At 44.1% G+C, this 27,574-nt stretch overlaps 1 protein-coding gene across 4 annotated transcripts in view; it reads left to right on the top strand.

Annotated features, from left to right (window-relative positions):
* The window catches only part of PRPSAP1 (phosphoribosyl pyrophosphate synthetase associated protein 1), a 100,922-nt gene that overhangs the window by 61,056 nt on the left and 12,292 nt on the right, over positions 1-27,574 (top strand). For all 4 annotated transcript variants that reach the window (XM_073606191.1, XM_073606192.1, XM_073606190.1 and 1 more), the window contains 2 exons: positions 9,718-9,788; positions 10,133-10,279. In XM_073606191.1, coding sequence (XP_073462292.1) covers positions 9,718-9,788; positions 10,133-10,279 — 218 coding nt within the window. The remainder of the gene's footprint in view (positions 1-9,717; positions 9,789-10,132; positions 10,280-27,574) is intronic.

Genomic DNA, 27,574 nt, shown 5'->3' with positions numbered 1-27,574 from the left:
GACAAAATCATCCGTTTTTTTTAGGCCATGGATTGCATGTCACTACCTTTAGGTGAAATGGCACTGGCAAAAGCTTTGCTCAGACTGCCCCCCAGAGTATCCATAGTACCCAGCCGATTACATCAGGCTTCATGTTTTGACCTGTTTGACTGATGTGACATTGCATTAATAGATAAGTGTATATGCAATGGAGTACTGTTGACGGCTCATCGTTTTACTGTGATTTGCACAGTGCCATCTGCTGCAGTTACTGAGTGCCCATCTATTACCAAGGTAAAACGCTTGGGTCTCCTTTCCATACATATGCAGAGGACCCACTGACTCAAATACTGGCCTTAGAACATCAAAGCTGCTTATTTTATATTAAAATTGATGGGGTGTTTTTTGACACCTCTCTGAGCAACTTTATCAAGGATGTCATAAAGGCCTCAGCAAAAGAAGGCTAAACCTCGGTTGATAGTTTTTCCACCACCTGAAGCTGGAAAGCGATCCTTTCCTTGCTTCCGGTCAACTAGCCCCAAGTTGAAGCCTGGAACTTGGTTCCACTGCAAGTCTTGGACTTCAAAAGCTTCCTAGTGTGCAAACAAGCCTTCCTTGCAATAAAGGGGGTTCCTCCACACCTCGAAGTGTGTGTTGGGAAGGGGGGGGGGGGACTTTGCTTTGTGCACAGGGTATGCCCATAGTGGGGATACCTGGAACAGTAAGCACAGGCCATGTCTGCTGATGCCCATCAAGCTGTTCAGACTCTGCACAGGGTTTGATTGTGTCCTGAACCTTCTGAAATCCATGCTGGAACCCAAGTAATCACTGGAAGCATACGGTTAATCCTACTAGAAATGGCTCAGTCCAGGATTTCTACAAGACAAACTCAGTGGGGGTTATTCACGAAAGGCAAGTGCACTTTCGAGTGCAGTCGCTGTAGATCTAAGGGGGACATGCAAGAAAATTTTTAAAAAAAAGCATTTTAGTTTGCACGTGATTGGATGATAAAATCAGCAGAGTTTCCCCTGATTTCAGATCTTCCCCTCAGATCTACAGCGACTGCACTTTCAGTGGACTTGCAGTGCACTTGTAGTGCAAAGTGGATTTGCCTTTCGTAAATAACCCCCACTGTCTGCAGTTCAGTCCAAAAGCTGGCAACCCTTTTGGTTTTATAGAGGGTCCTGGGCTTGATGGTTGTCTCCTTCGAGGTAGTTCTGTATGCACAAGTCTACATCAGACCGTTGCAACTCATTTATGTCCTGTGTGGAGCAAGAAGACAGTCACGAGAAAATTATCCAGTTATCCCTCACTCAATGGATGCCAGTCTGACCCTCTTTGGGTGCAGGGGACTTGATTTCCGAAGGAAGATTTGGTCTAAATCAGCAGTCCTGAACTCAAAACTTTTTGGTTATCCCTTCACTGTTAGACCTCTTGATTGTTTAGTCATCTGTCCCAGATCCGGTCAGACAATGCCACTATGATGGTATACATCAGCCATTACTTAGGAACCAGAACTATTGTAGCTTAGAGAGGCCGGTCAGATTCTGGCTCAGAAAGCTTCATATTTTTGCTATGTCCGCAGTGCATATTTCAGTTGTGAAAAATTAGCAGGTGGACTTCCTCAGTTAACATCTGGACTTCGGAGAGTGGTATCTGCACCTGGAGATGTTTCAAGAACTATGTTGCAGGCTGAAAATACCAGATGTAGACCTTCTGGTATCCATTTTTCTTGTACAAAGGTTTTTATTAATAATCAATTCAACAGTACAGCTCATCACTTCAATGGTCACATGGGAGATGAACATAAGATTTTATAAATAAAAGGAAGACCAATGAAAAGGAATGCATTAATATGTTCAGGTCCATAAAGTAGAACAATTGTGGGGCGAGTTTCCCCTCCTAGTGCTACAACATCCTAGAGCACGCTGCTTGGAATGTAAATGGAGAGCACCCAAATGTGCATTTACATACAGCGTGTTATCAAACCATTTAGTCTATGGAGATCATTTAGAGGGAATACAAAATAGAAATGCTGAATGTTAACCATGTGACCATGTCAGCCAGGCTCAAGCCTGGTGGCCTAATGATAGGATATATAAAAGAGCAAGGAAAGAAAAGAGAAGAATGACTAAGCAGGAGAACGAATGAGTAAGAGGGAAGTTGGGGTCCACAGGTAGGGGGGCAAGCAGATATTGGATAGGAGCGTAAAATTGAATCTGGTAGGTCGTATTTAGTCAACCCAAGGCTGCCAGATCCTAAGAAATTTATCGTGAATGTCTGAAACTATGGCTGTCAGCTTTTTATTTACCATAATGTCGTTTATACAATGTTTAACAGCCTCAAAGCGAAGTATGGGCGTCTTCCAGGCTCTCGCTATGGTAAGTTTTTTTAGTACCAGTAAACAGATGCAGCACCAGCCGGCATTCTGGACGTAGTAGTTCCGTAATTGGTTTACCTAGGAGAGCCTCATAGGGGTCCCTCTTCAGATTGGTGTGAAATAAGGTGCGGAAAAGGGCAAAGACTCTGACCCATAATCTGCATGCTCTTGGACATGTCCACCAGATGTGTGCCATGGTACCGGCCTGAGAGCATCCCCGAAAGCAGAGAGGAGAGTAAGTTGGAATGAAACGAGCCAATCTAGCCGGGTTATAATACCATCTGTATAGTATTGTATATGCATTCTCCAAAATGAGGACATTTTTGGAGCATTTGGAAAGAGCGATGGGCATGGCCTGCCAGTCCTCTGGATCCAGCTGCCTCCCCAGATCGGCTTCCCATTGGAGGTGGTAAGTTCTAAGCAGTGTTTTGGTTTTTTTTTAAGAGGAAATGATTGCTGCATAAACTAAGAAGATTAAGCCCGGATATTGTGGCCGGGATCTACAAAGGCTTTCGAACGGGGTCAAGTTGTATGGAGTAGGTCGGGACTTGATGAGCTGTTGTAGAAAGTGACGAAGCTGTAGGTGGCTGTAGTGTTCCCGGAGTGGGATATCGTGTGAGAAGAGCAGCGCATCAAATGTAATTATCTTGGTGGGGGTGAATAGAGAATGGATATCAACAAAACCATTGTTAGTCCACCAAGAAAACTGTTGTGGGTTATCACGGCCCGGCGGAAACTAAGGACACTGGAGGAGACGAAGTAAGGGAAGATGAGGAGAGATCAGACCTGCTGAATATTTAATCGAGTCCCATGCATGGAGGGAATGTGTCAGGCAAGGCCCAAGTGTGCCAGGACGGTGATTGTGGGGGAGCCAGGGCAGGAAAGCTACCGGAATCGGATATGAGTCAACTAAGTCTATTGTGGCCCATAACGGCATTTGATGTTGCTCATGAAGATGAGATAATGGGGCTATGTTCGCTGCTTTATAGTAGGCCTGGAGGTTGGGAACCGAGAGGCCACCATTGATCTTACGGCCGTGTAAAACCTGTTTATTGAGTCTGGGTCTGGTGGAACCCCAGATAAATTTCAGAATTTTACGTTGGTGAATGCGCAGAATATGTGTAGGGACCGAAAGCGGCAAGACATGAAAAAGATACAGCAGTTTTGGGATATAAGTCAAGCGGACTGCCACAACCCTGCCGAACCAGAATAATGGGTATTGGGACCAGGAGGACAGCATTTCCGATAACTTCCTGAACAGAGGGGGGAAATTTTCCTCGTACGTTGGAGTAAGCCTAATCCCCAGGTAAGACAGAGAAGTGAGCCATTGAAATGAAAAGGCGTTTTTTAGGGTTGCCAGCTCCAAAGTTAAGAGACATAGCTTTCGATTTGGTGGGGTTAACTGATAGTCCTGAGAATAGCGCAAAGGTGTCCAGGAGGGAGAACAGGTTAGGCAAGGCGATGTGGGGGTTAGTTAGGGACATCAGGATGTCATCCGCAAATTATATTTTATGAGAGGTACCCGCTATATCCACTCCAGTTATGTCTGGGTGAGAACGTATCGCCTCCGCTAAGGGTTCTAGTGCTAGGTTAAATAGAAGTGGGGAGAGTAGGCAACCTTGTCTGGTAACCCGTAGTACTTGACCTTGGCCTGGGGAGAGTCATATAACGCCGAGATCCACCTCAAGAATGAGGTGCCAAAGCCGTAGTGGCGAAGTACCGTCATCAGGTAAGTCCAAGACAGGGTGTCAAAGGCCTTATTCTTGTCGAGGGACAAGAACATCGTCACCAGAGATCTGCTATGTACTATATGTTGGATTTGAATGAGCTGTCTGATGGCGTCTCCTGCTTGTCTTCTCGGGACAAAGCCCACCTGGTCCTTTTTAATCAGACGTGGCAAAAAGGAGTTCAAGCGGTTGGCCAGAATTTTTTGTTAAAATTTTCATGTCTATGTTTAAAAGAGAGATCGGCCTAAAGTTGGCCCAAGAGGAGTGGTTCCGGTCGGGTTTGGGGATCACCACTATATTGGCAGTGGGGGGGGGCCGAAGTAAAGGTTTGGCCATTTTTTACAGAATTAAACATAGTTGTCAGGTGGGGGGGGCTACCACATCGGCCATTTTCCTATAGAAAAGTGCCGTAAGCCATCCGAGCCCGGTCTCTTGCCCACTTTCAATTCTTTAATACATTGTAAGACCTCGGAGACCTGTATGTCTCGGTTCATTAACGACCTGTGGGTGTCAGATAGGGAGGGTAGTGTTAGGCTATCCAGAAAAGTGTCCAAGCCCTGGGTGGAGGACTGGCTAGGGGGCGAGTAGAGTGGTAAGGCAATGTCGGACTTCATCCAGGACCCACATGGTGTTGCCTGTGAGAATATTATGGCGAGTGCGTAAGGTGATGGGAGTGTAGCCAGGAGAGAAGACGCGCAACCTGTTGGTCAATGGTTTATTAGATTTATTCGCTTTGGCGTACAACTTCTGATGAGCCCAGCGAAGTGTACCTTCCGCCTCATCTGTAAAACATAAGTCCAATTCTGTATGGGCTTGTTCTAGTAGTTTGCGATTAGCAGGAGTAGGGGATTGCTTATAAGACGTCGATAATGATTCTAAGCATGTCTCCAGAGTTTGTCGAGTCAACAAGCGTGCCCTCTTAGGCTTAGACGCCAGTTGAATAACACGTCTCCTAAGAACTGCTTTGTATGCCTCCCATAGGATCACTGGAGAAGATACAGAACCAACGTTAAGACTGAAGTAGTCAACAGAAGCTTGGTGAATATCTGTTTGACTCCCTTCTGTCCTTCAAGGAGATACTTTCATGACCCAGGGGGAATGTTGAGATTTGCAGAGCAAAGAGTGGCAAACAACCATAACGGGGTCGTGGTCCGACCATGAAGCAGCTAAGATAGAGGCGGACACAATTACACGAAGATGTTTCCTGGACACAAACATATGATCGATTTGGGAGTGGGAATGATGAGGATGAGAGTAATGAGTGTAGTCTATGGCCAGCGGATGGAGGTTTCTCCAGACGTCCACCAGGTCATGACTTCGTAGTGAGCATAAGACATTTTTTGCAAGGTGCTTTGCATTCCAAGCGATATTTGTCAAGCGCGGGGTTCAGTGTCACATTGGAGTCTCCTGCCAAGAGAAGAGTACCCCTCTGGTGGGCTTTCAACAAGGAGAGAACTTGGGTCAGGAAGGGTTTATATTTGGGGCATAGTATGTCAAGATGGTAACTTCCGTGTCCTGAATGGAACCTTGTAACAGGAGGTATCTGCCATTTGGCCATTTGTCTGCTGTCTGTTTACTGCAAGTAAAGGGAATTGTTTTGCGGAGAGCAATCCGTACGCCTCTTTGCTTAGTCGGACCCTTAGCCATGCAGATTTGATGGTACATAGTGTGAAAATATTTGGGGCAAGAGGAAGAGAAGTGGGTCTCCTGCAGGCATGCAATGTCTACTTTTTTGTTTTTGGAGGTATTTAAAAACCTTCACACTCTTGTAAGAGGAGTTCATGCCCTTAACGTTCAGGGACAACCAATTCAGAGTCATAACATCAGACAGACGAACCAGAAGATTACACCACCCAGAGACCGCGGAATTCATGGGGGGGGGAGGAAGAGATGAGTGAAAAGGGAAAGAATAAAGGGGAACCATGAGATTTGAGGCAAAGCCGAAGTCCTTCACTGTGTGAGGCAAAAGGCCCACAAGGGGACCGGAAGTTGGCCAAGACAGGCGTCTGAGCCAAGTGCCGGCACATGGGGGAGCAGTGGTCCGTCGGAACCACTCCACATCTTAAGATTAAGAGATTGTCACAAGTAAAATAAGCACAGTATCTAACTTCGTATTTAAGGCACTAAAAGTATGCAAGAAAAATAAGACTTGTGTATATAGGTGTAAGGAGGTCCCTTGCTCTCCCGGGGCTGCCACCGCCAGGCGGTGTCTCTCAGGGAGAGCCAGCGGCCCAGGAGGCCAACATTACAAATGCTGGCCATTAAAACAATAATTGCAAAGTGTAAAACAAACATGAGCCAAAAGGCTCTATATCAGGTTAAACTGAGGTGGAAGATGTCCATTCTATCACATACCCCACCGGTTGAAGAGTGGGGGTCACTGTGATCCAACTTATAAAAAACAAAACAAAAAAAAAACAGTTGTGGGCCTCCCACAAGGGCAGCCAACCTATGTTAAGTGAACAGTCCTGTCTAAGTGCCTACCCCCACCCACCATACAAATCAAAAAGCTTCTGTAGCGGTTGGGGCAACCGGTGACTAGGTGATGGGGGGGGATAAAGAGGCAATAACACCCAAAACTAGGAACCAAGGCCGCCATCTCACAAGCGGGGCCCTTAGCTGGGCAGGAGTCCTCAGTCCCAATTTCGGGTTCGGAGTGAGGGGTCATATGGGTAGGGAACATAATCTGAGAGTTCAGATCGATTCCAGGAAAATACAGGAACAATAACGTGGATGACATCAAACACCACACGTGTAGCAAAGGATGGTGTCAACTGCATCCATTCAGCCCTAGGAGGTCACTGGGGTAGTAATAATGCTTGAAAGGCAGGAAGATGGGACCACCACCTTTCAGCCCACTTGGACCTTCATGAAGTGCTGGGCCTGGAGATCTCGCAGGGCCTGAGTTGGGTTGAGATTTTTGTGCAAGTTTAGGGTGTGGGCGAGAAGGCTGAGAAGATCTTGGTTGGGAGGATGTAGATATAGCATCTTCTTGGGATGAAGGCTGTAGCTCCTGAAAGTGACGTCTCAGGTCAGATGAAGAGGAGGCATGGAACTGCCGGCCCTGATGGAAGAACGAAAATTTGAAGGGGAACCCCCATCTGTATTTGATCCCTTGTGTCTGCAGAACTCGGAGGTAGGGTTTCAGGTTCAGTCGCCTTGCGATAGTGGCTGGTGAGAGGGCCACAAACAGCTGGAGAAGGCTGCCTTGGAAGGAGAGGTCTTGTTGTTCCATAGCAGACTGTAAAAGTGTCTCCTTAGTGCGATAATAATGAAATTTGATAATTATGTCCCGAGGTGGGCACTCTGATGGTTTGGGGGCAAGGGATCGATGAATATGGTCAAATTCCAACCTGTCTATGGGAATCTCAGGCGCCAGTTCCTGGAAGAAAGCAGTCGCAGTGCCCTGTAGGTCAGTAATAGCTTCAGGGATACCCGGATGCGTAGGTTATCCCTGTGGGCCCTGTTCTCTGCATCTTCGAGTTTATCTCGCATCTACTTCCTCCTCATGGCCTTCTAGCACAGTAGTAGCCAGGTCCATGCGGTGTTCCAATTGATTTGTGCAGTGGCCTATCTCTTTAAGACCCTTCACAAAATCAGAGGAGAGCTTGCGGGAGGCCGCTGTAATCTCATCCCGCACAATAGAACAGAATTTGGCCAGCATGGAGTCAGCATCAGTGTGGATTGGGCTCACCAAATCCATAGGGAACTGATGGAGGCTGTCTGTGGGTGGAGCTGCTGCCGAGAGCTGTATGGAGGTTCGGGCGCCATTTTGCTTTTGCCCCTGTGCACTGCTGGGGAGGCCTTGGAGCTCTTACTGTCTTTTCTTTGCTGTCTGGACGAGCGCTACATAACTGCCGGGTGCCCAGTGTGTTCTGAAGCCGCAGAAGGTAGGAGAGAAGTGCCGGGATGCAGTCTGTGCTCTGCAATCAAGTGGGTTTGTTCCGACGGCGCGGAGCTAGTGGATCAAGCGGACATCTACCGTGTGCACGTATGCAAACCCCCCCCCCCCCCCCAGGTATCCATTTTTCAATAACTGAGCCTTTGGCCATAGCAGCGGATTCCCTGGCAACTCTGGGATCAGCTCAACCTGATCGATGTCCTTCTCCCTTTGAAGTTCCTCCCTGTCTCCTTCATAGACTTAGAAAAAAGAGCAATCCACCCTGTTTCGAAGTGGGAGGGGTTATATCTGGCTGACCAACAGCTTTATTTGCCAGTGTCCAAAATTGTGTACGGCAGTATAACCATCTTGTACCAGAAATAACCCTGTGTTCATTAATGAGCTCCAAGAAAATCCATTTTATGGTAGGTGCAAAAATCCAGTTTATTTTTTGAGGAGTTTTTTTGGGCCATGCCTAAAATAACTTTGAAGCTTGGCCCATTTGTGCATAAGTATCCATTATGTTCCTGCTTTGATGAAGTTGGAAACCAATGAAATAAGACTTAGATGAAGATATGGTCATATTTTTTAGGAGCCATTCTTTTAGAAATCCATTTATTAAAGTAAATTTCCATCCTAACACTAAGGCTACTTTCACACTGAGACGCTTTACAGGCACTATATCGCTAAAAATAGCGCCTGCAAAACGCCTCTCCTGTCACTCCAGTGTGAAAGCCCGAGGGCTTTCCCACTGCATCGGTGCACTTGAGGGACGTTAAAATTCCTGCAAGCAGCATCTTTGAGGCGCTTTAGGAGCGGTGCCCATTGAAATCAATGGGCAGCACCTCGGCGGGCGCTTTTAACCCTTTATTCGGGAGTTAGCGGGGGTTAAAAGCACATCGCTAGCACCTGAAAAGCACTGCTAAAACTCTAAAAATAGCGGCGCTTTACCGCTGATGCCTCAGTGTGAAAGCCCTAACTATGCTTAAAAATGCCCCCTCCACTCCAGCTTGACCTGTGTAAACATCCCTATATTCAGTCTGTTCTGTCTGGTCACATGATTCCCTAGGTCAGTGAGCGGTGGCTCCAGGGGAGAAGGGGGAGAGGTTGACAATAGCTGTGTATTTCAGAAGCTGTAGCATCATTCATAGGCTCTCATAGCCCAGCCATTGTCGACTCGCTCAACTGTTATTCTCCTCCACCCTGCAGCCACAGATCACTGACACAAATAAATCGGAGCTGTGGACCACAAAACTGAAGTTTACTGAAAAAAATATACTCCCATTTTAAGTGTTGTGTTTTTTTTTTTTTTGTTTTTTTTTTTAAATTGTATTTATTTTTTTTTGTTTTTTTATCTGATTACTTTATAATGAGTCATAACTGATCATATTTACAAAATAAACTCATGTATAAAATATTAGGGAATATTGTGTTTTGAAGTAAACTTCTTAAGGCAATCTTCATGTCACACTTGTGAGCATGTATAATAAAAAGGAAAAGAAATGTTGATTTTCAAGATTTCAGTTGTCAGTGCAGGAGTCCTATGTAATGTAGACACCACCTAGCATGTAATGTGAATTTCCTCCAGCATGCTTGTATGGAAGATGATGTTGCTGTGACAGATTTGTTGGCTGACACAGCTTTGGCTTTCATCTTGACTTTCATTTAACTTTGCAAATTATTTTGTGCACATTCAATGACCCAAATTGTGAAGAGACTAACAGTTTTTTCTTTCTGTTTTTCCCCTCAAGTGATGATGGCCAAGGAAAAGCCACCCATTAGCGTGGTAGGAGATGTTGGGGGCCGTATTGCTATCATAGTGGTAAGAAGTTTGACCTGATTTTTTATTTTTTTTATTGATTTTTATTTTATTTTTTTTACATTTATGTCCTGTCCTGTGGACACAGCAGAAAGCGAGAATATCTCTAGACAATTGTTACTAGAACAGGTGCTATGATTTGGAAGATTTTTCCTTTAATTATGTTTCCGTAGACTATTAAAATTTTTGTATTTTTCCCAGTAGCAATGGTTCTAAGAACATAGAAAGCTGCTGAATCTCCCAAGTGGGGGGAGGGGAGTTCTAATCCTTTTCCCACTCTATCAAAAACTAAAAAAAGAAGAGTTTGACTGTAGACTTTAATCCTTTTTATTTTTCTTATCCAACAGGATGACATCATTGATGAGGTAGAAAGCTTTGTGGCTGCAGCAGAAATTCTTAAGGAGCGTGGAGCTTACAAGATTTATGTAATGGCCACACATGGTATTTTGTCTGCAGATGCTCCTTATCACATTGGGGAGTCTTCAATTTTTGAGGTCAGTTAAAATTAGCCTATGTCGGCTTGTGCACAAATGCTAAATGTGAAACTGGCTAAAAATTTCCATTCAGCCTTTTAACCCTTAAAGCCCTTAAAGTGTTTGTTGACCTACAAAAAAAAATGTATCCTGTTCCCTTAAAGTATGTTATACAGAACAGTGCTTGTGCTGTGTAATTTGGCCCCCTGTATCACCTGAAATACCTGGCTGATCCTTCTTGGCAATGCCCTCCCCTCTGTAAACTGACCACGGTATATCATGGACATCATGGTCCGTTTACATGCCTTCATCATCCACTGCTATCTGAAGCTCCCCTCTGTCATCCTCCTCCCCTCCCCGCCTGTCAGCTCTCACTATGTTTTGTTTATACCATCCCCGTATTAGATAACAACCTGTGTCCTAGTGTCTGTGCTTTATAAAAAAAAGTAATAAAAGTCGATTTCTGTTTTTACAGCGCCTCCCGTCTCTTTCCTCCCTGCCTCCCCGGCTGACATCAGCAGGAATTCTCAGCCCCGCCCACTGGAGCTGTCAGAGGGGGAGAGATGAGTCGGGAGTCACGTGAGAGTCAGCTGGCGCTGTGAAAACAGGTAGAAATCTGTTTTATAAAAAAAAAAAAAAACACCACAGGCACTAGGACACAGGTTATCTAACAGAGGGGTATAAAGATCAGATAGTGGCTTAACAACCACTTTAAAGTATCCAACACAGGTGGACCACAGCGTGTTGCAGCTCAGTTAGTTGAGCTGGGGGGGCAGAAGAGTTACTTTGTTGAAGGTATATTTACTTTAAACTTTTAAATACTTTGTTGTGGTATTTTGCAAGGGAATCCTGTTATTACAAGTACTTATAAAGTGATGTAAATTTACGCAGCACTTCACATGAAAAGTGCTGTAAAAAAGTATTTGCCCCCTTGCTGATTTTATTTTTTTGCATATTTCTCAAACTTAAATGATTCAGATCATCAAATTTATTTTAATATTGCACAAAGATAACCTGATAACCCGTAAATCCAAGATGCAGTTTTTAAATGATTTCATTTATTAAAGGAAAAAAAGCTGTTCAAACCTCCCTGACCCTATGTGAAAAAGTAATTGCCCCCTCCCATGCTGAATCATGAATGAACTGTGATTAACCACAATTTTTTGGAAAGCTGAGTTAAATTTCACTTGCCACACCCTGGCCTGATTACTGCCAGACCTCTTGAATCAAGATATCACAAAAATAGAAGCTGTCTGACAAAGTGAAGCACGCTAGCAGATAACAAAAAGCCACACGTCATGCCACAACCTAAAATAATTCAAGAACAGATTAGAAACAAACTAATGTACATGAATCAGTCTAGGGAGGGTTTCAAAGCCATTTCTAAGGATTTGGAACTCCAGTGAACCACATGGAGAGCCATTATCCACAAATGGAGATAACTTGGAACAGTGGTGAACCTTCCCAGGAGTGGCCGGCCTACAAAAATTGCTCCAAGAGCATAACAACGACACATCCAGGAGGTCATAAAAGAACCCAGATCAACAACATAAGAACTGCAGGGCTCACTTGCCTCAGGTAAGATCAGTGTTCATGATTTAGCAATAAGAAAAAGACTGAGCAAAAATGGCATCCATGGAAGAGTTCCAAAGCCACTGCTGACCAAAAAGAACACAAAGGCTCATCTCGCATTTACTAAAAAACATCTTGATTTATCCCCAAGACTTTTAGGCAAATATTCTGTGGACTAAGGAGACAAAAAATTCACTTTTTGGAAGGTGTACGTCCTGGCATAAAAAAATAAAATCTGGCATAAAACGAATACAGCAATTCATAAGAAGAAAAACATACCAACAGTCAGACATGGTGGTGGTAGCTTGATGGTCTGGGGCTGCTTTTCAGCTTCAGGACCTGGACGACTTACCATAATTGATGGAAGCATGAATTCTGCGCTCTGCCAGAAAATCCTAAAGGAGAATGTCCAGCCATCAGTTTGTGACCTCAAGTGCACTTGGGTTATGCAGCAGGACAATGATCCGAAACACAACAGCAAGTCCACCTCCAAATGGTTCAAACAAAGCAAAATGTAGGTTTTGGAGTGACCTAGTTAAAGCCTGGACTTAAATCCAATTGAGATGCTATATCATGACCTTTACAACAGGCTGTTCATGCTGGAAAACCATTCATGCTGGATGTGGCTGAATTAAAACAATTCTGCAAGGAAAAGTGGGCCAAAATTGCTCCATAGCAATGTGAAAGACTCATTGCCAGTTATCGCAAACGATTGATTGCAGTTGTTGCTGCCAAGGGTGGCACAACCAGTTATTAGGTTTAGGGGGCAATTACTTTTTCCCATAAAGCCAGGCAGGTTTGGACAGCTTTTTTTGCCTTTTAATAAATGAAACCATTTAAAAACTGCATTTTGTATTTTACTCGGGTTATCGTCGTGTAATAAAATTTTAGTTTGATCTGAGTCATTTAAGTGTGACAAATATGCAAAAAAACAAAAAAAAATTCAGAAAAGGGGCAAATACTTTTTCACAGCATTGTATAACGCACTATCACATCAGTACCTGCCCTCAAGGAGCTTACAATCTAAGGTCCCATAGCTCGCCTACACACACACATACTAGGGCCAATTTTGACGGAATCCTTTAACCCTATCAGCATGTCTTTGGAGTGTAATTAAACCTTCATAAAATAATGTGTGTTAAAAATAGACAGAACACCTTTTTAATGCAATTTAAAGAAACACATTCCGCATACTGAAACAAAATCAAGCCCCCCTGTCCTTATGCAGATGAAGACAGTGCTTTAGCCTATATTCATTTATATCTGCAGCTGCCATGGTGCCGCACGTGATCAGTTATGACCCCAGCCAATTGAGGTTTGTAAAGTTCAACTGAGAGCTGACATAAACACACTGGCAATTGTGACAGCTATTACCAGAGACATGCTTGAGTGTAACATACATAGTGCATGACTAGTAGGAAGAATGTAAACAAAAACACTTCAGAAAATGTAATGGGATTTAATAATCTTAAGTGAATCTTTCCAACTTGAGTTTTGTTTTTGAAAACCATTAGTGGGTTTAGTTGCACTTTTAAAAATGGTAGTGAAATTCTTCCACACTAGCCTGCATTCAGTAACGTAGTTGTCTTCCTAGCTATGCAGTCTAGTAGAGGTTTTTAAATCACACGATTTGGTTGAAAAGCTTTACAAATGGGTTGCAATGGTGTTTTCTTTCACATTCATTGAGGGTCACAGGAATTCAGATACAGATAGGTTATCTGCCACCTACATAGGATGCTGAACACTTGCAAACAGGAAAAAAAACCGAGGGCCAGTCCAGCGTAGCCGCCCTTTTCCCAGCAAGCCTTTTTTTTTTTTTTTTTTTTTTGTTTGTTTTATTTTACTTTAATTTCAAGATTATTTCCATGTTGCTGCTGAACTGGTCTTTTATGCAGCTATCAGTAATTTTAAGCCAGATTTTATAGTGCTGCACCAGAACCACTTTGGATTGGGCTAGCCTGGTATGTTACCTTGGGGCACTCTGGGCTCTGCAATGAGGCACTTTCCAGATCTGAGTGTGCTGTGTTAGTTGGCTGCAGAGTGCTCTCCTGATCCAAGGCACAGACCTAGATGTAACCCTGTAACACTTTCTGACAGTTTCACTGTGAAAGGGGGTTAATGTTGAGTGCTGACATTATCCACTGGGAGACACAGCTTGGTAGAAATGTATATTGACCTGTTGTCGTAAACGCATAACATAGCACATTGCAGTCTGTACATACATAGGTATTACATTTATATATATATATATATATAAAATTACACACCAATGGAATATTATCAATTCATATATTTACACAGATCATATCATGGCACATTGCAGTAACCAATAATGTAAGCCAATAGTACTTTGTGTCATGGGGTCAGTTAAAAAGGCAAAAGTAACAATGGTCTGAGTGGAATGAGCCATATATTAACGACATGGCTGCATCCAACAAGCTTGATGCATTTCGTAGATTCGCTCAACTTCCTCATGATTGGATGCATAGCAAAAGACATGAATACTAATATGGTCTGTTTAACCTAAACAGCAGGGAGGGGAAAAAAGCAGGAGGAAAGGGGATATCCACCGTAGAACACTCTCATATCGGCTACAGTTTGAAACATGCAGTACTGCGAACTCACGGCTGCTAAGAATGTCATGTGCCTCATCTAAAGTCCCAAAAAACTCCCTTTCTTTCCAGATCTAAGGATGGAGGCACATGAACACATGGGCTTCATTTAAAGTCCCACTAACCGCCTTTTAGTTTACATGTTGAATATAGGGATGGAGGCATGTGACTGGCTGGTATATAATCTTTGACTACTATCCATGTATCCTCATTATGGATGGCAGACCTTACCCCTTGGTCTGTACATATTTTGAGGTTCATTGGGACAGAGTCCCCATTTACATTAATTCTAGCACCTTGTCTCACACCCATGGAGAAACCATTCTATTTAGTCTCATGCTGTCTGATTTTGTTGGGCTGGCCTGACTGTCTATGCACCCTGGAGCTGCGATGCTCACCGGGCACCCTCCCCTCCGCCCTGGCTGGACACAGGTGATCACCTAATGTGCAAACTTGGCTGGTCCACGAGGGAGGTAGTTTGGCGCCAATAGCGGGCAGCTGCCACTCTGGCGAGGATGCCTCCCCTCATTAACCACGCCAGTGTGACGCTGGGAAGAACCCGAGGTTATGTCTGGTACTTTAAATACCCACATTTGGAGCAGATAGTCATCTCAGTTGCATGATTGGGCACACTGCACGTCACAATTGGGTCATGTTTCCATGTGGAAACACTAAGTAACTACTTTGAGAGTTTTTATCATCTATAAGGTTTTTTGTTTTTTAGCAACATGTCTCTGTTCACCTTTTGTTCCCCTGGGGAAAGTGCATGGGATCCATGCAATATTTTTCATACTGTTTCTATCCCCCCTTTTTCACCTTTTTTTGGTTATGGTTTATCAGTTCTTTAATTCACACTGCTTTGTGCTCTTTCCACAGTTACATCTGGGTACTGACTATATTCACCTATAGTAGTAGCACGATCTACACATGATGGTCACACACAACTTATTTTATAGAAATTCTTGAAGTTACTATTTTGCACTATTACTGAATATGACATGATGATACACATGTGCGCCTGATCCTTCTGTGGGTCTCTATCACCACAGCCCCGGGGACAGACATTCTTGGCAGCCCTGGGTTTGCAGTACCACATGTTTCAAACTGTAGCTGATATGTGAGTATTGTAGGTAGGGTATCCCCTTTCCTCCCGCTATTATTCCCTCACTGCTGTTTGTATTAAACATCAGACCATATTGGTATTCATATGTCTTGCAGATATGTTATGCATCTGCTCCTGAGGAAGTGGGGCAAATTCACGAAACATGTCGAGCTTGTTAGATGCAGCCATGTCATTAATATATGGTTAATTTTCCACGCAGACCGTTATTTTTGCTATCTTACCTGACCCCATGACACGAAGTACTATTGGCTTACATTATTGGTTACTGCAATGTGCCACGATATGATTTGTATATATACCGTTAGGTCCATATATATTTTGACACAGGCACAACTTTCATACTTTTGGCTCTGTATGCCATCAAAATAAAATTAAAACGAAACAATCCAAATTAATTTGAAGTGACTTTCAGCTTTAATTCAAGAGGTTGAACATAAATCATAAATATCGAGTACAAATTTTAGGAACCGCAACCATTTTTTAAACCGTCCCCCCATTTTAAGGGGCTCAGATGTAATTGAACAAATATAATCCTAAATAAAATGTTTATTTTTAATTTTTTGTTGAGAATCATTTACTGGCAATGACTGCCTGAAGTCTGGAACCCATGTACATTACCAAAGACTGGGTTTCCTCCTTTCTAATGCTTTGTCAGGCTCTAACTACAGCTGTCATTAGTTGTTCTTTGTGGGTCTTTCTGCCTTTAGTTTTGCCTTCAGCAAGTGAAATGCATGCTCAATTGGGTTGAGATGAGGTGATTGACTGGGCCATTGCAGAATATTCCACTACTTTTCCTTCAAAAGCTCATGGTGTGTTTTGGATCATTGTTCATCTGTACTGTGACGTGCGCCCAATCAACTTTGCTTCATTTGTCAATCTGGGCTGACAGTATATCTCTAAACACTGCAGAATTCATCCGGCTGCTTCTGTCACATCAATAAACACCAATAACCCAGTGCCACTGGAAGCCATGCATGCCCATGCCATCTCACTGCCGCCACCATGTTTTACAGATGACTTTGTGTGCAAAGTCTAATATGGCTTTTCTATTCGTCAGGCTTATGAATGGTTTGCAGCTTGTGGTGAACCCTCTTTCTCTATCGTACATCACGGGACACAGAGCACCATTGTAATAACTATGTGGGTTTTGGCCACCTTTAGGTAAATGGACACTGGTATAACCAAAAAGGAAACAGGAAGTGCCCCTCCCTATATAACTCCTCCCATACCGGGAGTACCTCAGTTTTTTCGGTGTTGGTCATGGTTGATGAAATGCTAAGAGAGCTCCGCTAAGCAATCTCTGACGGGATCAATGAGCTGTGCAAGCGGATCCATCTAAAGTGCTTGCTAGCCAAAATGGATGGTACCTGGGCCTCATGGAAGAAGAAACAAGGTTTTTGCCTGTAATGCTTCTCTTTGAGAGCTGGACCCTGGGACCTGGAGCCTTGGTCATGTTTATATAACCAAAGAGTTCTCCGGCAGGGTGCTGTGCAGGTCCAAGGGAGTGGACATGTGAAAGGGGACCCGGTCCTTGAAGGTCTGAATACAAGTTGCCTCCTGCAGAGGTGGAGGATGTTTCCTTCTCCTCCTTGGGTTCGCTTAAACTCCCACAGGGTTCTCATGCTTTCCCTATGCACCCGCTACTGGAGCAACTGATTTATGCTAATTGGGATCACCCAAAAGCAGTTTTCTCCTCCTAAAAGATTTTCAATTCTTTACCCTTTGGAGAAAAAAAGTTCTCAAAGAGATGGGATTTGCTAGTGATAGATGCTTCTATCTTCTCTGTGAACAGGAGTTTAACTTGTCCAGTGGACAATGTACAAGTATTTAGTGATCCAGCTGATAAGAAGTTAGAATCTCTACTTAAGGCCTCATTTGCTGTAGCTGGTGCGGTAGTACAACCTGCAGTGGCAGCAATAGGCATCTGTCAATCCCTTCGGGATGAATTCAAGCAGGTTTTTAAAGTTCCTGCTCAAACTGAAGAGGCCCAAGGTTTACCTGAGCAACCTAGGGCCCTATATTTTGCAGTGGACGCTATCAAGGATTCTATCCATCAGGCGTCTCACCTTGCGCTCATGTTGATACATATGCGCAGGATTCTGTGGCTAAAGAACTGGTCAGCCGAGTTACCATGAAAGAAGCTCTTGGCTGGGTTTCCATTTCATGGAGAAAGGTGGTTTAGGGAAGATTTGGATAAGTATATCCAAAAGTTTTCGGGGGGTAAAAGTACCCTTCTGCCAGTTAAGAAAAAGAATAGACGGCATTCTTTTAAACCTTCTCCTCATAAGTCTGGGGCAACAGCCTCCAGGCAGTCTCGACGGCCTCCACCATCAGGGACAAAGGGTAAGCCTCATAACCAGACACAGGTCTACAAAAAGCCCTGGCTTTAGAAGTCCACAAAACAGAATCCCAAGGCTTCCTTGTGAAGGGGCACCCCCACTCGATCGAGTGGGGGGAAGACTGAGGAGGTGTTTAGAAACTTGGCAAGAGAAAATCCAAGACAAGTGGGTCCTCTCTGTAGTAGCCCTAGGCTACAAACTAGAGTTCCAAGAGTTTCCACCATCACGTTTTCTAAGATCAAACGTTCCCAAGGATCCAAGTAAAGAAAGTCCTTCTTTCTGACACTGGACCGATTACTGTATCAGGGAGTGATAAGAGGTTCCCTCAGAAGAGAGGGGCATGGGGTTTTATTTAAATCTCTTTATGGTACCAAAACCAAATGAAGATGTCAGACCCATTCTAGATCTCATAAATCTGAATCACTTCCTAAACATTTTCTCCTTTCAAATGGAGTCGATTTGGTCAGTTTTTTCCACCCTACGGGGAGGAGAAGTTCTTGCATCCATAGATATCAAGGATGCGCATCTACATGTGCCAATATTTCCCGCTCACCAGAAGTTTCTGCGGTTTGTGGTAGAGCAGCTCCACTTTCAGTTCGTGGCCTTGCTGTTCGGGTTAGCCACCGCTCCCCTAATGTTTACAAAAGTGTTAGCCCCAGTACTAGCAAGACTAAGGGGCCAGGGTATAGCAATAATAGCATACCTGGACAACCTGCTACTGATAGATCAGTCAATAGCAGGGTTAAATCAGGGGGTGTCCAGAACAGTCAGTTATCTGAGACACCTGGGTTGGATTCTCAATCTAGAGAAATCATCCTTAAAGCCGGTAAGAATACTGCAGTATTTGGGCCTGGTCATAGACACAACCCAGGAAAGGGTGTTCATGCCTCAAGCAAAGGTCAACGCTCTACGAGATGGGCCAGGCGGTCAAGGCAAAGAAGGGTCCTTCCATTCGCCTTTGTATGAGATTACTAGGGAAGATGGTAGCTTCCTTCGAAGCGGTTCCCTATGCCCAGTTTCATTCAAGACTGTTGCAACACAGTATTCTGTCTGCTTGGAACAAATGGATCCAAGCCTTGGATTATCGAATGAATCTGGCTCCAAAGGTACGCCAGAGTCTCAACTGGTGGTTGACAACCAGGAATTTACAGAAGGGGAAATCCTTCATTCCAGTTTCCTGGAAAGTAGTAACAGATGCCAGCCTATGGGGCTGGGGAGCAGTTCTAGAAGAGACCACTGTTCAAGGGAAGTGGTTAGAGTCCGAGAAGACCTTGCCCATCAATATCCTAGAGATTTGGGCATTACGTCTGGCTCTAATGGCCTGGACGTCCAGGTTGCGGAATGCTACTGTCAGGATACGATCTGACAATGCCACAGCAGTGGCCTATATCAATCACCAAGGGGGCAACAGAAGCCACGCAGCTCAAAGGGAGGTGGACCATAGTCTGTCTTGGGCAGAGAAACATGTTTCTTGCCTATCTGCAGTTTACATTCCAGGAGTGGAAAATTGGCAGGCAGATTTCCTGAGCCGTCAACAGGGGGAATGGTCTCTACATCCCGATTGTCTTTTTGACCATGTGCCAAAGATGGTGTACGCCGGACATAGATCTATTGGCGTCCAGGTTCAACAAGAAGTTGGACAATTTTGTGGCGAGGACAAGGGATCCACTTGCACTCGGCGTAGATGTGTTAGTGACCCCGTGGAATCGGTTTTCACTGATTTATGCATTCTCTCCAGTTCAGCTGCTACCACGGCTGCTTCACAGGCTCAGGGAAGAAGGGAAGCTGGTAATCCTAGTGCCCCCGGCATGGCCCAGAAAACCCTGGTATGCAGGGATCGTGAGAATGGCATTAGGGGAGTCTTTGACTCTTCCACCTCGTCCAGACCTGCTGTTGCAGGGACTGGTATTCCATCCCGCCTTACAAACGCTAAATTTAACGGTGTGGCTATTGAAGCCCACGTTCTAAAAGATCAGGGGCTTTCAGGTTCGGTAGTAACCACCCTGATTAATGCCAGAAAGATGGCATCCAGGACCATTTTTTACAGGGTCTGGAAGGCCTATATCACTTGGTGTGAAACCAAGGGTTGGCATCCTCGTAAGTATGTCATAGGAAGAGTTCTGGCTTTTCTACAATTAGGCGTAGAAACGAAGCTGGCTTTGAGTACAATCAAGGGTCGAATTTCGGCCTTGGCAGTGTTTTTCCAAAGGCCGCTTGCTTCGCATTCTTTAGTCCGGGTATTCATACAAGGGGTAACTCGGATAACTCTGCCAGTTAGTATACCCTTGTGCCCATGGGATTTGATTTTGGTTTTGTCAGTGTTGCAAAGACAACCCTTTGAACCTATACGGAATATTCCTTTGATCCTTTTGACAAGGAAATTGGTATTCCTAGTTGCGATAACCTCTGCAAGAAGAGTATCCAAATTGGCTGCTTTCTCCTGTAAAGAGCCATACTTAATCATTCACAAGGATAAGGTGGTGCTGCGTCCGCACCCAACCTTTTTGCCAAAGGTAGTGTCTGGGTTTCATCTAATCTCGATGTAGTGAAAGCGACTGCTCAGATACCGAAAACGAATGTTTTGTTTGTGTTGCCGGAAGGCCCTAGAATCGAAATCGACAGTTGCTAAGTGTATTCGTCAGGTGATTAGTCAGGCTTATGGCCTGAAAGGAAGGGTTCCTCCCTTTTTAAGATTAAAGCGCACTCTACTCGGGTAGTCAGTGCTTCATGGGCTGTGCATCACCAAGCCTCTGTGGCTCAGATTTGCAAGGCCGCTACTTGGTCATCAGTACATACATTCACAAGATTTTATCAATTTAATGTAAGATGGCAGGGGGACACCGCCTTCGGGCGCAGTGTGCTGCAGGCAGCAGTATAGGTCCTCATGCTATTTGCTTTGTGTCTCCCTCCCCTCAGGTGGCGTTGCTTTGGGACATCCCACATAGTTATTACTATGGTGCTCTGTGTCCGTGATGTACGATTAAATAAAATAGGATTTTTATAACAGCTGGACACAGAGGTCCCGCCCCTCTTATTGGCTTATGTATATATTGCTTTGCTACAAAAACTGAGCTACTCCTGGTATGGGAGGGGTTATATAGGGAGGGGCACTTCCGGTTTCCTTTTTGGTTATACCAGTGTCCATAAACATAAAGGTGGCCTATAACCCACATAGTTATTACTATGGTGCTCTGTGTCCCGTGATGTACTCCAAGAAAAGGATTTTACAGGTAAGCTGTTATAAAAATCCTATTTTTTGCTCTTGTGAAGTCTTCTCTTGATTGTAGACTTTGATAATGATACGCCCACCTCCTGGAGAGTGTCCTTCACTTGTCTGGATGTTGTGAATGGGTTTTTCTTTACCATAGAGAGGATCCTGCGATCATCCACCACTATTGTCTTCTGTGGATGTCCAGACCTTTTTATGTTGCTCAGCTCACCAGTGCGTTTGTTCTTCAGAATGTACCAAACTGTTGATTTGGCCACTCCTAATGTTTCTGCTATCTCTCTGATGGGATTTGTTTAGGTTTTGAAGCCTTACAATGGCCTGTTTCACTTGCATGGACTGCTCCTTTAAATGCAAGATGTAGGTTCACAACAATAGATTCCAAATGCAAATAGTACACTTATGCTGGCCATACACTATACGAAAAATCGGCCGAAAAATCGTTTCTTATAGACACTTCGTTCGTTTTTCGGCAAGTTAATGGGCACAAATCGATAATCGTTTGTGACGTTTTTGTGGGAAAAAAACGAACGGGAAGTTTGGAAAATTTCTGCCGAACGTACGATAAATTGCAAGGTTAATGTGTTTCCCGTCCGAACTGTCTGCACTAGGTATATGTAAAAAAACGAACAAAAAATTATTTATTCATGTCCACTGAACAATTTATCGGTCATTATATGATGGCACGATCGTTTGCGGTCACGGTCGAACGTTCTTTTTTCAAAAATGGGTTCGGACGATTTTCTGTATAGTGTATGGCCAGCATTAGAATCAACTCCAGACCTTTTACCTGCCTAATTGATGATGAACTAACGGAGTAGCCCACACCTGACCATGAAACAGCCTTTGATTCAATTGTCCAATTACTTTTGGTCCCTTGAAAAAGGGAGGGTTCGGGTGGAGTTGGCTATTCTTAAGAGCTGCAATTCCTGAACCCTTGCTCCTATTTGGTACGTACGTACCCTCAAATTAAACCTGAGAGTGTGTACTTTCAGCCCACATCCATTATATAATTATAGTCTGAATATGTTTTGGTAAATACCTGGAAAAAAAAAATCTGCCTGTGTACAAATATACAGTTGTACTCATAAGTTTACATACCCTGGCAGAATTTATGATTTCTTGGCTATTTTTCAGAGAATATGAATAACACACAAACATTTTTCACTCACGGTTAGTGTTTGGCTGAAGCCATTTATTATCAATTAACTGTTTACTCTTTTTAAATCATCATGGCAACATACTACCCAAATGACCCTGATTAAATTCTGGTAGACATGGGTTTACCCATAGTGGAGCATTGGGAGAATAGACAGCTTGGGTACAGGGTGGTATTAGTTTAGAAATTCTAAAGATCTGCAGGGTCATGGCCAAAACATTTACGCCTTCTCTCCCCCTAAGTGACATGCGATGTATTAGATTTTGGAGGGATTCATATGAGGTGAGGATGGCCGCCTCCAGCGCAGTAGCTGCATTGTTGGCCTCAGGAAAGAACCACTAATGGGCATGCGCCATTTGTGAGGCAATATAGTACGTTTGGAGACATTGGAGTGCCAGACCCCCCTCCAAGATAGCTAACTAAAGTATGTTTCGCAATCTTCACCACACCGCATCTTCATATAAAATTAGTGATTATGGAGTCTGTTTCTTTAAATTTGGCTTGGTTATATAGATTGGTGAGTTACTTAAAACGTAAAGGAATCTCGGAAGGTAGATCATTTTAAAAACATTTATTCTTCCTAATAGTGTGAGAGGGAGATTATTCCATGTTTTCAGGGTGGTTTTTAATCTACTAATAAGAGGGTCTAGATTAATCCTGGCATATGAGGAGATAGGGTGTTCTATCAGAACCCCTAGGTATCGAAAAGTATTAACTATTTGTAATGGGCATTCTGGGGGTAATGTTATTTGTAATGTTATTTGTGTCTCTCGGTCAGTCTGAAACAAAAGGGATTTATCCCAGTTGACCTGAAACCCTGAAAAAGTTACCAAATCGCTGGATAATCTCCAGCAGGGCTGGGAGTGACGACTGGGGGTCCTCCAAATATATCAACATATGGTCCGCATATAGGGATACTTTTTCTTCTAGACCCCCAATCGTCAGTCCCTTAATTTCCCCACTGGATCTCACCACGCCTCCTGAAGACGGATATCGAAACATACCTCGAGGCGTGCCTGGTTACGCATTCCCTGAATCACATTCCGGCCACTGTGGTTGTCGGCGGCGGATGGTGAAGCGCACGCCAGCCGCCACGCGCAGAGCGGAACGACAAGACCCATTACGAGCATTACAGCCTCAGTGCTGGGCGAGGGCACTTTTCATGTAAGCAGCCAATTGGCTTTTTGTTTTTAACATTTTTATAATAAACGGGGTTACACTATTCCAGTTCTTTTTGTCCCCTTTTTTATACTTTCTGACGTGTTACTGGGGGAGAGGAAAAGATACCTACAAGGCTTATCCATACTATGGCAGCAAGTCATATCTTGCTAAAGGCTTATATTGACCTCTTTTTTTTAATTAAAAAGGTCAACCACATCTGGTAAGCGGATATCCATATACTGAGCACATTGGGTGTTTATTACAGCTGGTGAAAGTGTTCTATCTATCAACACAGCAAGACATCTCACATTTGTTTGATTTAAGGAACTTAATTTTTACCGTGGAGAAAAAACCCTGCATCAGAATTTATATTTTATATTTTTTTGCACATGGACTTTCTTTATGTACTTGTATGACTTTTTTATAGAAAAATACTTTTATAGGGTTTTTTCATAAGGACACTATAACGTTACACTTTTTTGCAGGGATTGTATGTCACGTTTTTTGGAATTTATATACTAATTTAGGATTCTTGTATGTCACTTAGTTGTCCATTCAAATATTAACACCATTTATGCAATTTTGCTCACTAATCTAGCGCCCCTCACTATATATATTTTTCTCAATGCTGCTAGAGGCTCTATTGCCAGCGCAAACAGGAGTGGTGACAACGGACACCCCTGTCTTGTGCGCCTCTTTATCTGGAAAGCATCTGATATGGACATATTAACCCTTAGTCTAGCGATGGATTTGGAGTATAAGAGCTGTACCCACTTTATGAAGACAGTGCCAAATCCAAATTTGGCCAGGACTTCGAAAAGAGGCTAATACAGCTCGGGAACCGGTTTTATCATGAGATGCTTGTAGATTGGTATAAAGTCTTCGCAAGTTAATAGAGGTTGATCGTCCAGGCATAAATCCTGTTTGGTCCGCCCCTATAATGGTTGTAATTACTGTATTCAATCGTTTGGCGAGTACCTTTGGCCAGAATTTTAACGTCTGAGTTAAGTGAGATTGGCCGATATGATTCACATAAGAGATTATCCTTATGGGGCTTAGGGATTAAAACGGTCAATTCTTCTGACATGGAGGGTGGTAATTGACCTGTTTTAAGGGTAAAATTGTACATCCGCAATAAATGTGGGATCAATAAGTCCCGAAATTGCATGTACCATTCGATAGGAAACCCATCAAGGCCTGGGGTTTTATGTCTGGCAAAAGATTGTATCGCCTCCCCTATTTCTTCCGTTGTCAACGGAGCGTCAAGCCCAGTGGCCTGGTGCTCCGTTAGTTTTGGAAGTGAAACTTCCGAAAGATAGTCATCTAGCTCCACTATTGTATAGTGAGCTCTGGTGGTATACAGAGTGGAGTAGAAGGCAACAATGCCCTCATAATGTCATCATTTTGTTCAACCACCATGCCCGTTTGATTTTTTTATTCTAGGGATATTACAGGGTTGATAATCGGGCCTGGCCAAATATGCGGCTATTTTTATCCCCAAATTCAAATATACGTTGATTCTGATATAGCAGTTTTTTCTGTTTACGTTCTAGAAGTACCAGTTCCAATTCTCTAGCCCTGTGTCGCCAAGCAGCATGTGTTTCGGAAGTGGGGTTTGAAGAATACTCGGTTTCCGCTACCCTAAGTTCTCCCTCTGCGTCCACCAATCTGGACTGCGATGCCTTGCGGGCCCGCCCAATGGCAGCTGCAAAAGAGCCAAGGGCAGTGGCCTTAAAGGCATCCCAGACCACCGGGATATCCGCACTGTGTTTGATTACCCAATAAGATTTCATATCTGCTGAACTCTGATCTATTACAGCCTGATCTGCTAACCACAGTGGGCTCAACCTCCACACCCGATATGAGGAAGATTTATTCAGAGCGAGGTCCACCATCAAAGGCGAATGATCAGACATCGCCCTGGGGAGATATTTGATTCTTGTTACTAGATTAAGTATATCGGATGAAACCAAGCAGAGGTCAATTCTTGATAAAGTATCATGAGAGTCAGACTGACACGAGTATTCCCGCACATTTGCATGTTTCCATCTCCAGGCCTCCACCAAGTCAAATTGAACTAGGAAAGATCCTAGAGGCATTGGGGGCAATGTAGAACATCGAAATCTATCCATAGAATTGTCTAAAACTGTATTGTAATCCCCAGCTATTATTAAAGGGCCTTCAGCAATTTCGAGTATCGTTCCCATCACCTTCTCAAAGAATTTTTTGGTGAAAGGCAGTGGGACATAAACGTTTGTCACAGTATAAGGTTTACCCAAAAGTTCCATCACCAGGATCACAAAACAGCCATTAGGATCAAGTTTGATGTGTTTAATTGAGATTGATGCAGATTTGGCAATAAGAATAGACGTCCCTCGGGCATGGGTGGAGTGTAGAGCGTATGCTATTTTAGCTCTTTTAAGGGCCATAACCCTGGAGATGGGTTTCCTGGAGAAGGATTACATGCGGTTTGTGTCGTGCTAAGTAATCAAACATTATTGAGCGTTTTACCTTAGAATTAAGCCCCCTAACATTCCATGATATCAGACGTAAAGTATTCATTCTTGAGTGTTAGACAGAAGTTTGCACGACCACCTCCCCGGATATCCCAGAGCCCACCAAAGTGCGGGATCCCGAGCCTCCCGAAAGGTGGGGGCGCAACCTGATAAACATCTACGAAAAAACATTGTGCTTTTAGATATGTATACCTGAGCATCTCGATGGCCTGGAGGGCCTATGAACCTGTGAACAAATGTTATGAAATAACACTCGTGTAACCAGAACAGCAGCAACTTATGGAACATTTCCCAACCCTCCCATACCCAAACACATGAGAGCTTTGATCCCTGAACTGGAACTGCAAAGCAGGGGGTGTCTAAAACAGTCCCGTGGTCAACAAACCCTAGGTAACAATAACAAGGGTGGCTGTGAACACAAGCTACCACCCATGATCGCTTCCTGGGCCGAATAAGTAGTAGCCCGGCCTTAGTAAACTGTTCACCCGAGTAGCCAGAAGATATTTCTAGTTTAGGCTAGCAATACGATAAGGATAGTCAGCCATATGAGTTAACGACAATGCTGTCTCCTTTTAAGCAGTATCAGGTTTCTCAACCTGCCTGTAGTCGAATAAATGCAGATAGGGATATGCCAAATTCTTTATGCTGACCTCTAATCTTCTCTCTCGATAAGGCAGCAGATCAAGGGCGTCAGTAAATGGAAAGTTCTGTTAGCATATGATTGGTGGGGTAAGTTATTGGTCAGCGAGTAGAGGATCTCCGTTGCTGGTTCCTCTGCTCCAAGGGACCCAGTGTGTCTGCCCAGTGAGCCGCTTCTTTCGGATCGGTGAAAAAGTGGGTCTTACCCTGGTGGATAACACGAAGGTGCGCCGGGTATAGCATACTATAAGGTAATTGCAGATCACGTAGGCGACGTTTAACCGCCAAGAAGGTGGCACATTGCTTTTGCGTGGCTACTGAAAAGTCAGGGAAGATGGTAATGCCATTACCATTAAAGAGTATGTTCCTCTTTTCTCTGGCTGCCTTGATGATGGCTTCCCTATCTCTAAAATGTAGTAGCTTAATAAGCATAGCCCGTGTATGCGCCCCAGGGGGGTAGGGGGCGTAGTGGGACTCTGTGCGCTCTTTCAATGGCAAACATATTGGAGAACGTAGTGGTGCCAAAGGTGGATGTCAGCCATTGCTCCATAAACTTTTCTGGGGCCCTGCCCTCTGAACCTTCCGGAAAGCCTAGGAAGCGGAGGTTATTGCGTCTCAGGCGGTCTTCCATGTCTGTCAGCTTGTCAGACATGTACTCTTGGGCCTGGCGCAGCTCCCTGACCGAGCCCTGTAGGGGACTTGTTTCATCTTCTAAATCCCCTATACGCTGCTCTGCATTTTGTACTCTATGCCTCAGATTTTGCACATCATGCTTTAGAAATGACAAGTCTGTTTGAATTGAGTCCATCTGAGTGGTAAGGGAGCCATGGCTGTGCTGTATAGCCTCCATTATTTGAGAGAGAGAGGGCTCTGCAGGGCCTACAGCCACATCAGCAGTGGGATGGGATGCTGAGTCAGTGTCCTCTGGAGGGGAGAACAGAAGGGGGTCTTCAGGGCTGCAGGTAGGGG

The sequence above is a fragment of the Aquarana catesbeiana genome, linkage group LG12, assembly GCF_042186555.1.
Source record: "Aquarana catesbeiana isolate 2022-GZ linkage group LG12, ASM4218655v1, whole genome shotgun sequence".
NCBI classification, from domain to species: Eukaryota; Metazoa; Chordata; class Amphibia; order Anura; family Ranidae; genus Aquarana; species Aquarana catesbeiana.
This window is presented reverse-complemented; position numbering and strand designations above follow the sequence as displayed.